Source organism: Panulirus ornatus, chromosome 9 (assembly GCF_036320965.1).
Source record: "Panulirus ornatus isolate Po-2019 chromosome 9, ASM3632096v1, whole genome shotgun sequence".
NCBI lineage: Eukaryota > Metazoa > Arthropoda > Malacostraca > Decapoda > Palinuridae > Panulirus > Panulirus ornatus.
Window position 1 is genome coordinate 5,660,940 of NC_092232.1, and position 17,336 is coordinate 5,678,275.

The 17,336-nt window shown below is 34.7% G+C and overlaps 1 protein-coding gene across 3 annotated transcripts in view; it reads right to left on the minus strand.

The window, feature by feature from the left end:
- Positions 1 to 17,336, minus strand: part of LOC139750183 (transmembrane protein 8B-like) — a 90,717-nt gene that overhangs the window by 68,610 nt on the left and 4,771 nt on the right. For all 3 annotated transcript variants that reach the window (XM_071664586.1, XM_071664587.1, XM_071664588.1), the window contains exons 2-3: positions 15,520 to 15,694; positions 14,947 to 15,037 (exon numbers count right to left, since the gene is read on the minus strand). In XM_071664586.1, the coding sequence (XP_071520687.1) occupies positions 14,947 to 15,037; positions 15,520 to 15,694 (266 nt within the window). The remainder of the gene's footprint in view (positions 1 to 14,946; positions 15,038 to 15,519; positions 15,695 to 17,336) is intronic.

The following is a 17,336-nucleotide window of genomic DNA, read 5'->3' on the forward strand; positions in this document are numbered from 1 at the left end:
TAAAATTCACAGGTAATAGCTCAGGGTATTTTTCAGCTCAAAAAACTTTTTCTTTCAAAATGAAAACATAATATATTCAATCACTTCTATACTTGAAACAATTACAGAAAATATATGATAATTCTCTCAGTTACCCATAGATACCCAGTAAATACTATGCAAATGATCAAATAATCATACAAAAACTTTACAATTGAGCACCTTAATTCTAGGTCGTAAATACAATACAGTAGGGTTGAGGGTCAAGGCAATTGGGAGGTAAGTTTGAATGGAAAAAAACTGGAGGAAGTAAAGCGTTTTAGATATCTGGGAGTGGATCTGGCAGCGGATGGAACCATGGAAGCGGAAGTGGATCATAGGGTGGGGGAAAATTCTGGGAGCCTTGAAGAATGTGTGGAAGTCGAGAACATTATCTCGGAAAGCCAAAATAGGTATGTTTGAAGGAATAGTGGTTCCAACAATTTTGTATGGTTGCGAGGCGTGGGCTATGGATAGAGTTGTGTGCAGGAGGGTGGATGTGCTGGAAATGAGATGTTTGAGGACAATGTGTGGTGTGAGGTGGTTTGATCAAGTAAGTAACGTAAGGGTAAGAGAGATGTGTGGAAATAAAAAGAGCGTGGTTGAGAGAGCAGGAAGAGGGTGTTTTGAAATGGTTTGGGCACATGGAGAGAATGAGTGGGGAAAGACTGACCAAGAGGATATATGTGTCAAAAGTGGAGGGAACGAGGAGAAGTGGGAGACCAAATTGGAGGTGGAAGGATGGAGTGAAAAAGATTTTGTGTGATCGGGGCCTGAACATGCAGGAGGGTGAAAGGAGGGCAAGGAATAGAGTGAATTGGATCGATGTGGTATACCGGGGTTGACGTGCTGTCAGTGGATTGAATCAGGGCATGTGAAGCATCTGGGGTAAACCATGGAAAGCTGTGTATGTATGTATATTTGTGTGTGTGGACGAGTATGTATATACATGTGTATGGGGGTGGGTTGAGCCATTTCTTTCGTCTGTTTCCTTGCGCTACCTCGCAAACGTGGGAGACAGCGACAAAGGAAAAAAAAGAAAAAAAAAATAAAATGAAAAAAATTCGAACCCCAGATTTGCGTGCAACATGAAAAACATTACTTATAATGTGGTCTTGAAGAAATGCTAGTTTTCTGAAAAAAATACCGAAAATTGAAGGTAAATAGTTCAGTTATTTTTCACCTCAAAAAACTTTGTTTCAAAACTGAAACATAACATACTGAAACAATTCTATACTTGAAACAATCATGGAAAATATATCATCACGCTCTCAATTACCTATAGATACCCGATATATACGGCGCAAAGTATAAGATAATGCTATATCATTTTTGTCATTCACCAACTTCTATACTTGAAACAGTTATGGAATATATATCATACTGCTCTCAGTTACCCATAAATACCCAGTAAAAGAATACGCAAATAATCAGATAATCCTTCAAAAATTTTCAATTTAACACCTTAATTGTAGATCATATATACGTAAAATATTCTATCCCCAGAATTCTGTTAAGCATGTAAAATATTCCTTAAATTGTGGTTTTCACAAATTTGATTTTTCTCTAAAAATTACCAAGAATTAAAAAAACACTTTCTTTCAAAATTGAAACATAACATACTAAAACACTTCTATACATGAACCAATCATGGAAAATATATCATAATGCTCACAGTTACCTATACATACCCGGTAAGTACGATGTAAAGGATGAGGTAATTCTATAAAATTTTCTTTATTAAACATCTTAATCAGAGGTCATAGAGACTACCAAACAATATTTTGACACCAGATTTGTATTCAGCTTGAAAAATATTCCTTATAACGCAAATTTCAAGAAAATCTATTTTTCTCAGAAAAATACTAAAATTCACAGGTAACAGCTCAGGGTATTTTTCAGCTCAAAAAACTTTTTGTTTCAAAATGAAAACATAATATATTCAACCACTTCTATACATGAAACAATTACGGAAAATATATCACAATACTCTCAGTTACCCATAGATACCCAGTAAATACTATGCAAACGATCAGATCATTGTATAAAAATTTTCTAATTTAACACCTGAATTCTAGGTCATACATATGATGAAAAATATTCTAACCCCAGATTTGTGTTCAACATGAAAAACATTACTTGTAATGTGGTTTTGAAGAAATTCTATTTTTCTGAAAAAATACCAAAAATTGAAGTTAATAGTTAAGGTTATTTTTCACTTGAAAAAACTTTTTGCTTCAAAAGTGAAACATAACATACTGAAACACTTCTATACTTGAAACAGTCATGGAAAATATATCATAACGCTCTCAGTTACCTACAGATACCCGAAAGATACGATGCAAAGGATAAGGTAATGCTATAAAATTTTCTTTATTTAACATCTTAATTATAGGTCAGAGAGACTACCAAATGATATTTTGACCCCAGATTTGTATTCAGCATGAAAAATATTCCTTATAATGCAATTTTCATGAAAATCTATTGTTCTGAGAAAAATACTAAAATTCACAGGTTATTTCACAGGGTATTTTTCAGCTCAAAAGACTTTTTCTTTCAAAATGAAAACATAATATATTCAGCCACTTCTATACTTGAAACAATTACAGAAAATATATGATAATTCTCTCAGTTACCCATAGATACCCAGTAAATACTATGCAAATGATCAAATAATCATACAAAAACTTTACAATTGAACACCTTAATTCTAGGTCGTAAATACAATGAAAATAATTCGAACCCCAGATTTGCATGCAACATGAAAAACATTACTTATAATGTGGTCTTGAAGAAATGCTATTTTTCTGAAAAAAAAAAAAAATTGAAGGTAAATAGTTATTTTTCACCTCAAAAAACTTTTTGTTTGAAAACTGAAACATAACATACTGAAACAATTCTATACTTGAAACAATCATGGAAAATATATCATCATGCTCTTAATTACCTATAGATACCCGATGTATACGGAGCAAAGTATAAGATAATGCTATATCATTTTTGTCATTCACCAACTTCCATACTTGAAACAGTTATGGAATATTTATCATAATGCTCTCAGTTACCCATAGATACCCAGTAAAAGAATACGCAAATAATCAGATAATCCTACAAAAATTTTCAATTTAACACCTTATTTGTAGATCATATATACGTAAAATATTCTATCCCCAGATTTCTGTTAGGCATGTAAAATATTCCTTAAATTGTGGTTTTCACAAATTTGATTTTTCTCTATAAATTACCAAAAATTAAAGAACACTTTCTTTCAAAATCGAAACATAACATACTAGAACACTTCTATTCATGAACCAATCATGGAAAATATATCATAATGCTCACAGTTACCTATACATACCCAGTAAGTACGATGCAAAGGATAAGGTAATTCTATAAAATTTTCTTTATTAAACATCTTAATTATAGGTCATAGAGACTACCAAATGATATTTTGACACCAGATTTGTATTCAGCATGAAAAATATTCCTTATAACGCAAATTTCAAGAAAATCTATTTTTCTCAGAAAAATACTAAAATTCACAGGTAATAGCTCAGGGTATTTTTCAGCTCAAAAAAACTTTTTGTTTCAAAATGAAAACATAATATATTCAACCACTTCTATACTTGAAACAATTACGGAAAATATATCACAATACTCTCAGTTACCCATAGATACCCAGTAAATACTATGCAAACGATCAGATCACTGTATAAAAATTTTCTAATTTAACACCTGAATTCTAGGTCATACATATGATGAAAAATATTCTAACCCCAGATTTGTGTTCAGCATGAAAACCATTACTTGTAATATGGTTTTGAAGAAATTCTATTTTTCTGAAAAAATACCAAAAATTGAAGTTAATAGTTAAGGTTATTTTTCACTTCAAAAAACTTTTTGCTTCAAAAGTGAAACATAACATACTGAAACACTTCTATACTTGAAACAGTCATGGATAATATATCATAACGCTCACAGTTACCTACAGATACCCGAAAAATACAATGCAAATGATAAGGTAATGCTATAAAATTTTCTTTATTTAACATCTTAATTATAGGTCATAGAGACTACCAAATGATATTCTGACCCCAGATTTGTATTCAGCATGAAAAATATTCCTTATAATGCAATTTTCAAGAAAATCTATTTTTCTGAGAAAAATACTAAAATTCACAGGGTATTTTTCAGCTCAAAAAACTTTTTCTTTCAAAATGAAAACATAATATATTCAACCACTTCTATACTTGAAACAATTACAGAAAATATATGATAATTCTCTCAGTTACCCATAGATACCAAGTAAATACTATGCAAATGATCAAATAATCATACAAAAACTTTACAATTGAACACCTTAATTCTAGGTTGTAAATACAACGAAAAAATTTGAACCCCAGATTTGTGTACAACATGAAAATCATTACTTATAATGTGGTCTTGAAGAAATGCTATTTTTCTGAAAAAAAATACCAAAAATTGAAGGTAAATAGTTCAGTTATTTTTCACCTCAAAAAACTTTTTGTTTCAAAACTGAAACATAACATACTGAAACAATTCTATACTTGAAACAATCATGGAAAATATATCATCACGCTCTCAATTACCTATAGATACCCGATATATACGGCACAAAGTATAAGATAATGCTATATCATTTTTGTCATTCACCAACTTCTATACTTGAAACAGTTATGGAATATATATCATAATGCTCTCAGTTAACCATAGATACCCAGTAAAAGGATACACAAATAGTCAGATAATCCTACAAAAATTTTTAATTTAACACCTTATTTCTAGATCATATATACGTAAAATATTCTATCCCCAGATTTCTGTTAAGCATGTAAAATATTCCTTAAATTGTGGTTTTCACAAATTTGATTTTTCTCTAAAAATTACTAAAAATCTAAAAAACACTTTCTTTCAAAATTGAAACATAACATACTAAAACACTTCTATACATGAACCAATCATGGAAAATATATCATAATGCTCACGGTTACCTATACATACCCGGTAAGTACGATGTAAATGTTAAGGTAATATTATAAAATTTTCTTTATTAAACATCTTAATTATAGGTCATAGAGACTACCAAACGATATTTTGACCCCAGATTTGTATTCAGCATGAAAAATATTCCTTACAACGCAAATTTCAAGAAAATCTATTTTTCTCAGAAAAATACTAAAATTCACAGGGTATTTTTCAGCTCAAAAAACTTTCTGTTTCAAAATGAAAACATAATATATTGAACCACTTCTATACTTGAAACAATTACAGAAAATATATCATATTGCTCTCAGTTACCCATAGATACCCAGTAAATACTATGCAAATTATCAGATAATCATACAAAAATTTTACAATTGAACACCTTAATTCTAGGTCGTAAATACAATGAAAAAAATTTGAATCCCAGGTTTGTGTGCAACATGAAAAACATTACTTATAATGTGGTTTTGAAGAAATTCTATTTTTCTGAAAAAATACAAAAAATTGAAGGTAAATAGTTCAGGTTATTTTTCACCTCAAAAAACATTTTGTTTCAAAACTGAAGCATAACATAGTGAAACACTTCTATACTTGAAACAATCACGGAAAATATATCATAACGCTCTCAGTTACCTCTAGATACCCGATATATACGGCACAAATTATAAGATAATGCTATATCATTTTTGTCATTTACCAACTTCTATACTTGAAACAATTATGGAATATATATCATAATATGATAGAGTTGATAGAGATGCTCTGTGGAAGGTTTTAAGAATATATGGTGTGGGAGGCAAGTTGTTAGAAGCAGTGAAAAGTTTTTATCGAGGATGTAAGGCATATGTACGTGTAGGAAGAGAGGAAAGTGATTGGTTCTCAGTGAATGTAGGTTTGCGGCAGGGGTGTGTGATGTCTCCATGGTTGTTTAATTTGTTTATGGATGGGGTTGTTAGGGAGGTGAATGCAAGAGTTTTGGAAAGAGGGGCAAGTATACAGTCTGTTGTGGATGAGAGAGCTTGGGAAGTCAGTCAGTTGTTGTTCGCTGATGATACAGCGCTGGTGGCTGATTCATGTGAGAAACTGCAGAAGCTGGTGACTGAGTTTGGTAAAGTGTGTGAAAGAAGAAACTTAAGAGTAAATGTGAATAAGAGCAAGGTTATTAGGTACAGTAGGGTTGAGGGTCAAGTCAATTGGGAGGTAACTTTGAATGGAGAAACACTGGAGGAAGTAAAGTGTTTTAGATATCTGGGAGTGGATCTGGCAGCGGATGGAACTATGGAAGCGGAAGTGCATCATAGGGTGGGGGAGGGGGCAAAAATCCTGTGAGCCTTGAAGAATGAGTGGAAGTCGAGAACATTATCTCCGAAAGCAAAAATGGCTATGTTTGAAGGAATAGTGGTTCCAACAATGTTGTATGGTTGCGAGGCGTGGGCTATGGATAGAGTAGTCCGCAGGAGGGTGGATGTGCTGGAAATGAGATGTTTGAGGACAATATGTGGTGTGAGGTGGTTTGATTGAGTAAGTAATGTAAGGGTAAGAGAGATGTGTGGAAATAAGAAGAGCGTGGTTGAGAGAGAGCAGAAGAGGGTGTTTTGAAATGGTTTGGGCACATGGAGAGAATGAGTGAGGAAAGATTGACCAAGAGGGTATATGTCTCGGAGGTGGAGGGAACGAGGAGAAGTGGGAGACCAAATGGAGGTGGAAAGATGGAGTGAAAAAGATTTTGAGTGATCGGGGCCTGAACATGCAGGAGGGTGAAAGGCAGGCAAGGAATAGAGAGAATTGGATCGATGGGTAAACCAGGGTTGACGTGCTGTCAATGGATTGATTCAGGGCATGTGAAGCGTCTGGGGTAAACCATGGAAAGTTCTGTGGGGCCTGGATGTGGAAAGGGAGCTGTGGTTTAGGGCATTATTGCATGACAGCTAGAGACTGAGCGTGAACGTATGGGGCCTATGTTGTCTTTTCCTAGCGCTACCTCGCACACATGAGGGGGGAGGGGGATGTTATTCAATGTGTGGCGAGGTGGCGATGGGAATGAATAAAGGCAGACAGTGTGAATTGTGTGCACGTGTATATATGTATATGTCTGTGTGTGTATATATATATGTGTACATTGAGATGTATGGGTATGTATATTTGCGTGTGGGGACGTGTATGTATATACATGTGTATGGGGGTGGGTTGGGCCATTTCTTTCATCTGCTTCCTTGCGCTACCTCACAAACGCGGGAGACAGCGACAAAGCAAAATAATAATAATATCATAATGCTCTCAGTTACCCATAGGTACCCAGTAAAAGAATATGCAAATGATCAGATAATCCTACAAAAATTTTCAATGTAACAATTTAATTGTAGATCATACATACGTAAAATATTCTATCCCCAGATTTCTGTTAAGCATGCAAAATATTCCATAAATTGTGGTTTTCACAAATTTTATTTTTCTCTAAAAATTACCAAAAATCATAAAAACACTTTCTTTCAAAATTGAAACATAACATACTAAAACACTTCTATACTTGAACCAATCATGGAAAATATATCATAACGCTCACAGTTACCCATACATACCCGGTAAGTATGATGCAACGGATAAGGTAATGCTATGAAATTTTCTTTATTTAACATCTTAATTATAGGTCATAGAGACTACCAACTGATATTTTGACCCCAGATTTGTATTCGGCATGAAAAATATTCCTTATAATGCAATTTTCAAGAAAATCTATTTTTCTTAGAAAAATACTAAAATTCACAGAGAATTTTTCAGCTCAAAAAACTTTTTCTTTCAAAATGAAAACATAATATATTCAAGCACTTCTATACTTGAAACAATTATTATATATATTTTATATTATGCTTTGTCACTGTCTCCCGCGTTAGCGAGGTAGCGCAAGGAAACAGACGAAAGAATGGCCCAACCTGCCCACATACACGTCCACACACACACAAATATACATACCTATACATCTCAATGTACACATATATATACACACACAGACATATACATATATACACATGTACATAATTCATACTGTCTGCCTTTATTTGTTCCCATCGCCACCCCGCCACACATGGAATAACAACCCCCTCCCCTCTCATGTGTGCGAGGTAGCACTAGGAAAAGACACCAAAGGCCCCATTTGTTCACACTCAGTCTCTAGCTGTCATGTAATAATGCACCGAAACCACAGCTCCCTTTCCACATCCAGGCCCCACACAACTTTCCATGGTTTACCCCAGACACTTCATATGCCCCTGATTCAATCCATTTGACAGCACGTCGACCCCGGTATACCACATTGTTTCAATTCACTCTATTCCTTGCATGCCTTTCACCCTCCTGCACGTTCAGGCCCCGATCACTCAAAATCTTTTTCACTCCATCTTTCCAGCTAAAATTTGGTGTGACCAAGCCATTTCAAAACACCCTCTTCTGCTCTCTCAACCATGCTCTTTTTATTTCCACACATCTCTCTTACCCTTTCATTACTTACTCGATCAAACCACCTCACACCACATATTGTCCTCAAACATCTCATTTCCAGCACATCCATCCTCCTGCGCACAACTCTATCTATAGCCCACGCCTCGCAACCATACAACATTGTTGGAACCACTATTCCTTCAAACATACCCATTTTTGCTTTCGGAGATAATGTTCTTGACTTCCAAACATTCTTCAAGGCTCCCAGAATTTTCGCCCCCTCCCCCACCCTATGATTCACTTCCGCTTCCATGGTTCCATCCGCTACCAGATCCACTCCCAGATATCTAAAACACTTTACTTCCTCCAGTTTTCTCCATTCAAACTTACCTCCCAATTGACTTGACCCTCAACCCTACTGTACCTAATAACCTTGCTCTTATTCACATTTACTCTTAACTTTCTTCTTTCACACACTTTACCAAACTCAGTCACCAGCTTCTGCAGTTTCTTACAAGAATCAGCCACCAGTGCTGTATCATCAGCGAACAACAACTGACTCACTTTCCAAGCTCTCTCATCCACAACAGACTGCATACTTGCCCCTCTTTCCAAAACTCTTGCATTCAGCTCCCTAACAACCCCATCCATAAACAAATTAAACAACCATGGAGACATCACACACCCCTGCCGCAAACCTACATTCACTGAGAACCAATCACTTTCCTCTCTTCCTACACGTACACATGCCTTACATACTCGATAAAAACTTTTCACTGCTTCTAACAACTTGCCTCCCACACCATATATTCTTAAAACCTTCCACAGAGCATCTCTATCAACTCTATCATATGCCTTCTCCAGATCCATAAATGCTACATACAAATCCATTTGTTTTTCTAAGTATTTCTCACATACATTCTTCAAAGCAAACACCTGATCCACACATCCTCTACCACTTCTGAAACCACACTGCTCTTCCCCAATCTGATGCTCTGTACATGCCTTCACCCTCTCAATCAATACCCTCCCATATAATTTACCAGGAATACTCAACAAACTTATACCTCTGTACTTTGAAACAATTACGGAAAATATATCACAATACTCTCAGTTACCCACACATACCCAGTAAATACTATGCAAATGATCAGATCATTCTATAAAAATTTCTCAATTTAACACCTGAATTCTAGGTCATACATACGATGAAAAATATTCTAACCCCAGATCTGTGTTCAGCATGAAAGATATTACTTGTAATGTGGTTTTCAAGAAATTCTATTTTTCTGAAAAAATACCAAATATTGAAGTTAATAGTTCAGGTCATTTTTCACCTCAAAAAACTTTTTGTTTCAAAAGTGAAACATAACATACTGAAACACTTCTATACTTGAAACAATCATGGAAAATATATCATAATGCTCTCAGTTACCTACAGATGCCTGATAGATACGATGTAAAGGATAACAAGATGCTTTATCATTTTGTCATTTAACAACTTAATTATAGGTCATACAGACTACCAAACGATATTGTAACCACAGATTCGTATTCAGGATGAAAAAGATTTCTTATAATAATGTTTTCAATGATATCTATTTTTCAAAATGAAAACATAATATATTCAAGCACTTCTATACTTGAAACAATTACAGAAAATATATCATAATGCTCTCAGTTACCCATAGATACCCAGTACATACTATGGAAATGACCAGATAATCATACAATGATACAATGATACAAAAATTTGAACCCCAGATTTGTGTGCAACATGAAAAACATTACTTATAATGTGGTCTTGAAGAAATTCTATTTTTCTGATAAAATACCTAAAATTGAAGGTAAATAGTTCAGGTTATTTTTCAGCTCAAAAAAACTTTTTGTTTCAAAACTGTGCACAGGAGGATGGATGTGCTGGAAATGAGATGTTTGAGGACAATGTGTGGTGTGAGGTGGTTTGATCGAGTAAGTAACGTAAGGGTAAGAGAGATGTGTGGAAATAAAAAGAGCGTGGTTGAGAGAGCAGAAGAGGGTGTTTTGAAATGGTTTGGGCACATGGAGAGAATGAGTGAGGAAAGATTGACCAAGAGGATATATGTGTCGGAGGTGGAGGGAACGAGGAGAAGAGGGAGACCAAATTGGAGGTGGAAAGATGGAGTGAAAAAGATTTTGTGTGATCAGGGGCCTGAACATGCAGGAGGGTGAAAGGAGGGCAAGGAATAGAGTGAATTGGAGCGATGTGGTATACCGGGGTTGACGTGCTGTCAGTGGATTGAATCAAGGCATGTGAAGCGTCTGGGGTAAACTATGGAAAGCTGTGTAGGTATGTATATTTGCGTGTGTGGACGTATGTATATACATGTGTATGGGGGTGGGTTGGGCCATTTCCTTCGTCTGTTTCCTTGCGCTACCTCGCAAACGCGGGAGACAGCGACAAAAAAAAAAAAAAAAAACATAACATACTGAAACACTTCTATAATTAAAAAAATCAATGAAAATATATAATGCTCTCAGTTACCTATAGAAACCAGGTAAACACAATGCAAAGGATATATAATGATATATAATTTTCTTCATTTGACAGCTTAAACATAGGTCACAGAGAATGCCAAATGATATTTTAACCCCAGATTTGTATTCAGTATGAAAAATATTCCTTATAATAGAGTTTTCAAGCAAATCTTTTTTAAGAAAAATACTAAAAATCACAGGTAATAACTCAGGGTATCTTTAAGCTCAACAATTTTTTTTTTTTTTTTTTTTTTTTTTTTTTTTTTTTTTCCAAAAGAAGGAACAGAGAATTCGGCCAGGTGAGGGTATTCCCTCAAGGCCCAGTCCTCTGTTCTTAACGCTACCTCGCTAATGCGGGAAATGGCGAATAGTTTGAAAGAAAAAAAGAAAGAATATCATAATGCTCTCAGTTACCCTCAGATACCCAGTACAAAATATGCAAATGATCAGATAATCCTACAAAAATTTTCAATCTAACACTAATTGTAGGACATTTTTTTTTTTTTTCTTTGTCGCTGTCTCCTGCGTTTGCGAGGTAGCGCAAGGAAACAGACGAAAGAAATGGCCCAACCCACCCCCATACACATGTATATACATACGTCCACACACGCAAATACACATACCTACACAGCTTTCCATGGTTTACCCCAGACGCTTCACATGCCTTGATTCCATCCACCGACAGCACGTCAACCCCGGTATACCACATCGCTCCAATTCACTCTATTCCTTGCCCTCCTTTCACCCTCCTGCATGTTCAGGCCCCGATCACACAAAATCTTTTTCACTCCATCTTTCCACCTCCAATTTGGTCTCCCTCTTCTCCTCGTTCCCTCCACCTCCGACACATATATCCTCTTGGTCAATCTTTCCTCACTCATTCTCTCCATGTGCCCAAACCATTTCAAAACACCCTCTTCTGCTCTCTCAACCATGCTCTTTTTATTTCCACACATCTCTCTTACCCTTACGTTACTTACTCAATCAAACCACCTCACACCACACATTGTCCTCAAACATCTCATTTCCAGCACATCCATCCTCCTGCGCACAACTCTATCCATAGCCCATGCCTCACAACCATACAACATTGTTGGAACCACTATTCCTTCAAACATACCCATTTTTGCTTTCCGAGATAATGTTCTCGACTTCCACACATTCTTCAAGGCTCCCAGAATTTTCGCCCCCTCCCCCATCCTATGATCCACTTCCGCTTCCATGGTTCCATCCGCTGCCAGATCCACTCCCAGATATCTAAAACACTTCACTTCCTCCAGTTTTTCTCCATTCAAACTCACCTCCCAATTGACTTGACCCTCAACCCTACTGTACCTAATAACCTTGCTCTTATTCACATTTACTCTAAACTTTCTTCTTTCACACACTTTACCAAACTCAGTCACCAGCTTCTGCAGTTTCTCACATGAATCAGCCACCAGCACTGTATCATCAGCGAACAACAACTGACTCACTTCCCATATATACGAAAAATATTCTAACCCCATATATGTGTTCAGCATGTAAAATATTCCTTATAATGTGGTTTTGATGAAATTTATTTTTCTTTAAAAAAATACCAAAAATTAAAGGTAATAGTTCAGCATATTTTTTCAATTAAAAAACATTTTCTTTCAAAATTGAAACATAACATACCGAAACATTTCTATCCTTCAAACAATCATGGAAAAATCATAACACTCTCAGTTACCTACAGATACCCAGTAAATATGACGCAAAGGATAAGGTAATGCTATAAAAATTTCTTCATTTAACATCTTAATTATAGGTCATAGAGACTACCAAACGATATTCTGATCCCAGATTTGTATTCAGTATGAAAAACATTCCTTACAATGTAGTTTTCAAGGAAATCTATTTTTCTGAGAAAAATACTAAAAATCGCAGGTAATAGGGTATTTTTCAGCTCAAAAAACTTTTTGTTTCAAAATTAAAACATAATATATTCAAGAACTTCTATACTTGAAACAATTAAGGAAAATATAATGCTCTCAGTTACCCAAAGATAACCAGAAAATACTATGCAACTGATCAGATAATACTACAAAAAAATTTCAATTTAACACATTAATTCTACGTCTTATATACAACGAAAAACATTCTAAACCCATTTTGTGTTCACCATGAAAAACAGTCCTTATAATGTGGTTTTAAAGAAATTTATTTTTCTTTAAAAAATAACAAAAATAAAAGGTAATAGTTCAGCATATTTTTTTAGTACAAAAAAGTTTTTCTTTCAAAATTGAAACATAACTTACTGAAACACTTCTATACTTGAAACAATCATGGAATATATATTGTAATGCTCTCAGTTACCTATGCATACCCAGTAAATACGATGCAAAGGATAAGGTAATGCTATAAAATTTTCTTCAATTAACATCTTAATTATAGGTCATAGAGACTACCAAACGATATTTTGACCCCAGATTTGTATTCAGTATGAAAAGATTCCTTATAAGGCAGTTTTCTTGAAAATCTATTTTTCTACGAAAAAATACTAAAACTCGCAGGTAATAGCTCAGGGTATTTTTCAGCGTCATTTCAAAATGAAAACATAATATATTCAAGGACTTCTATACTTGAAACAATTACGGAAAATATATCACAATTCTCTTAGTTACCCATAGATACCCAGAAATACTATGCAAATGATCAGATCATCCTACAAAAAATTTTCAATTTAACACCTATATTCTATGTGATATATACGATAAAAAATATTCTAACCCCAGATTTGTGTTTAGCATGAAAAACATTACTTATAATGTGATTTTGAAGAAATTATTTTTCTGAAAAAATACCAAAAATTGAAGGTAAATAGTTCAGGTTATTCTTCAGCTCAAAAATCTTTTTGTTTCAAAATTGAAACATACCATACTGAAACACTTTATACTGGAGAGAATCAAGGAAAATATATTGTCACGCTCTCACTTACCTACAGATATCCAGTATATACGATGCAAAGGATAAGATAGTTATATAATTTTTGCCATTTAAGAACTTAATTATACATCATAGAGACTACCAAACAATATAGTAACCACTGATTTGTATTCAGTACGAAAAATATTCCTTATAATACGGTTTTCAAGGATATCTATTTTTCTGAGAAAATACTAAAAATTGCAGGTAATAGCTCAGGGAATTTTTCAACTCAAAAACTTTTTGTTTCAAAATGAAAACATAATATATTCAAGCACTTCTATACTTGAAACAATTATGGAAAATTTATCATAATGCTCTCAGTTACCCATAGATACCCAGGAAGTACAATGGAAATAATCGGATAATCATATAAAACTTTCTTAATTAAACACCTTAATTCTAAGTCATAAATACGACAAAAAATATTCTAATCCCAGATTTGTCTTCAATTTGAAAAACATTACTTATAATGTGGGTTTGAAGAAGTTCTACTTTTCAGTTCAAAAAACTTTTTGTTTCGAGAAAAAATCAAGGGAAATATATCATATTGCTCTCAGTTACCTATAGATACATGGTAAATACGATGCAAAGGATAAGGTAATGCTATGTAATTTTCTTCATTTAACATATTAACTATAGGTCATAGAGACTACCAAATGATACTTTAACAACAGATTTATATTCAGTAAGAATAATATGCCTTATAATGCTGTTTTCATACAAAGTTTTAGCAATTTTACTTGCATCCAATGAAGATATCAAAATTATTTTTCTGTATGCATGAAGAATGAGTGCTGCAAAATTAGTCACTTGTTCCCCTTCACCACTTAAAGCAGCCTGATACCTCATGAAAGAAGTACTGTGCAAGAAAAGTGAAGGCAAGCAAGAGGACTCGGTTAAAAAATCAACAATATGAAATATGAAAATATTGACCTATCAAAAAATATATACTAAAGATTTCCCTTTCCAGGGAAAGATTACAAATCTTCCTAATTCTAAAAGAGAGTAAAAGGGTTCAAATACCTTGTGTACAGCTGATCGATGAGTGTACATGTAATCTCGAAGAGTTGCATTATTGTTGCTCACAACTGGATAGCTCCCATGTTGAACATGTCTGAAAGGTTATCAGAACAATATCAGACTCACTTATATATATCTAATTGCAAATCTAAAAGATATCATCACCAGTCCACCAACATTTAGATTAAATTTCAAGAGATTAGTAATCCATGGTAATCACTCCCATATTATATTAATTCTAAAAGTGGGTTCTCTCCAACAACCCTTCACCACACTTGAGGCACAGAATTTTCCACTTATCCCTTTCTTTGGCACTTCAAGTACATGGCTTTACTTTAAACTCTTACAAAGTTGTATCAATCTAATCCTTGAGCCTTGTCATGTTTCCAATCTGATTGCCCTTCTAATCTTCATATCATTCATCTTATGGTCCAGTAAAACATAATATTGATGATACAACTTTAGTGATGTCAATATGGTGCTGAATCTCTTTTCTATCCTTTCACCATTGATGTATTTAAATCTGAAATCCTAATATCAAGTTAATACAAAAATAACATGGTTAGTTCTACTTACACATTAACCTCTCGAACAGGACATCCTGGGTCATCCATGAAGGCAGCAAACTCCCAAGTCACCCTCGTCACTTCATCGGGAATGTGAAAATGGAAGAGGGTAACATCCGCATAGGTGGTGTATGGTTGCAGGAGCCCCTCTTGGCTCACCTCTGGCACCAGGCTCACACTACAAGCTTGTAGTGAAGAAAAACATTCAGGAAATGAAATTTACTCCAAACATGGGGTGATTGCAACCATGTTGAAACAAAAAATTCATAAGTGATCTGTGTAGTAAAGTTAAAGGGAATACAAAGGAATAAAAAGGAATTCAAACAGCAACAGATCATTTGATCCTTTTGAGGCTGAAATAGTGAAAGATATCAGAAACTCCAAACATGGGTTGACTGCAACCATGCTGAAACAAAAAATTCATATGTGATCTGTGTAGTCAAGTTAAAGGAAATACAAAGGAATAAAAAGGAATTCAAACAGCAACAGATCATTTAATCCTTTTGAGGCTGAAACAGCGGAAGATATCAGAAACTTACAGTGTAGTAAAAGTCAGAGAGTTTACAGATAATCCAAAGAGAATAACCTGCAAACTGTTAATGTGGGTAAGGAGGCACAAATAATGAAAGTCATGGACTTGAAGCAAAAAAGTTAGCATACCTATTCTTAAACATATCTATAGTTCTGCTCTTAACCACTCTAATTGACAAATTGTTCCATATGTTAACTTCACCTCATTCAAGGTAAAACATTTGCCCATGAGTTTGTATCCATTACAGCAAGTGAAATCAAATGAGTTAAGTCTCAAGTAACTTGACAGATCCAGATTATCTTAACCTTCAATCATTTTGACTACTTGCATTACATCAACTCCTTCCCTTATCTTTTCTAAGCTCAATAGATTCATTTCGTTTGATTTGTTTATCAGCCTAGGAATCACCTTGGTAGCTCGATGTTGCAGTCTCTCCATTCTGTCTATGTCTTTTTAGGGAGTGATCAAATATGAACACAATATTTGAGACTGAGATGAACCAATGACTTGTAAAGAGCGAGGACGATTTCCCCGGACTTAACATTCAAAGGCCTCATCTTTGAATCCAAAAATGTTTTTCACTCTCTTCATTGCTACTGTGCACTGATTATTTGATTTTAGGTCACCAGAGCTTATCACGCCCAAGTCTTTCTCCTCATTTACATTTTGCAGTTCAGCAGAATTCATACTGTAGCTTGGAGGAAGTTAAGGGGAGTACCTACAAGTACCTATGATGATATTTTGCCAAAAGGCACATCTTGCTTCATGAATAATACTGTTTCTGCAACCATAGACATTCTGGGAAAATGGAAGGGTGGAGTGAAAGAGTTTTTGGGTATTGTGGCCTGAGCATTTAGGACCTGTTCAAGAAAACTAAAATGAACCTAATCCAAGACAAAACCCAAAACTGGAGTTTCTGTAAACCCACTGAACCTAAACTCTGTAAAATAAGATACACATGAACAAAAAGCATATACTATATATCCATCTATCTACATCTAAGATGCCTGGTCCCTCCTGGAACTCCCTCAAGGGGTGGCCACAGCAACAGAGTCTCCATAACTAGAGAACTGCAGTGCCACTTCTTAGCCTTTAGTCCCTCACCTTTACAAGCCACTGGCAGAGGACACTTCTAGTGCAATGTTTGCATAAGCTCCTAACTAATGTTCCTAATGACTACTTCTACCTGATGATTCTGCCTAAATATTCCTACCTACTACTTCTATCTACTGCTCATACCCTTTTGTTAAAAGGCAGGGCTAGAGCATAGTACTCACCATAGGAAAATCTAGTTA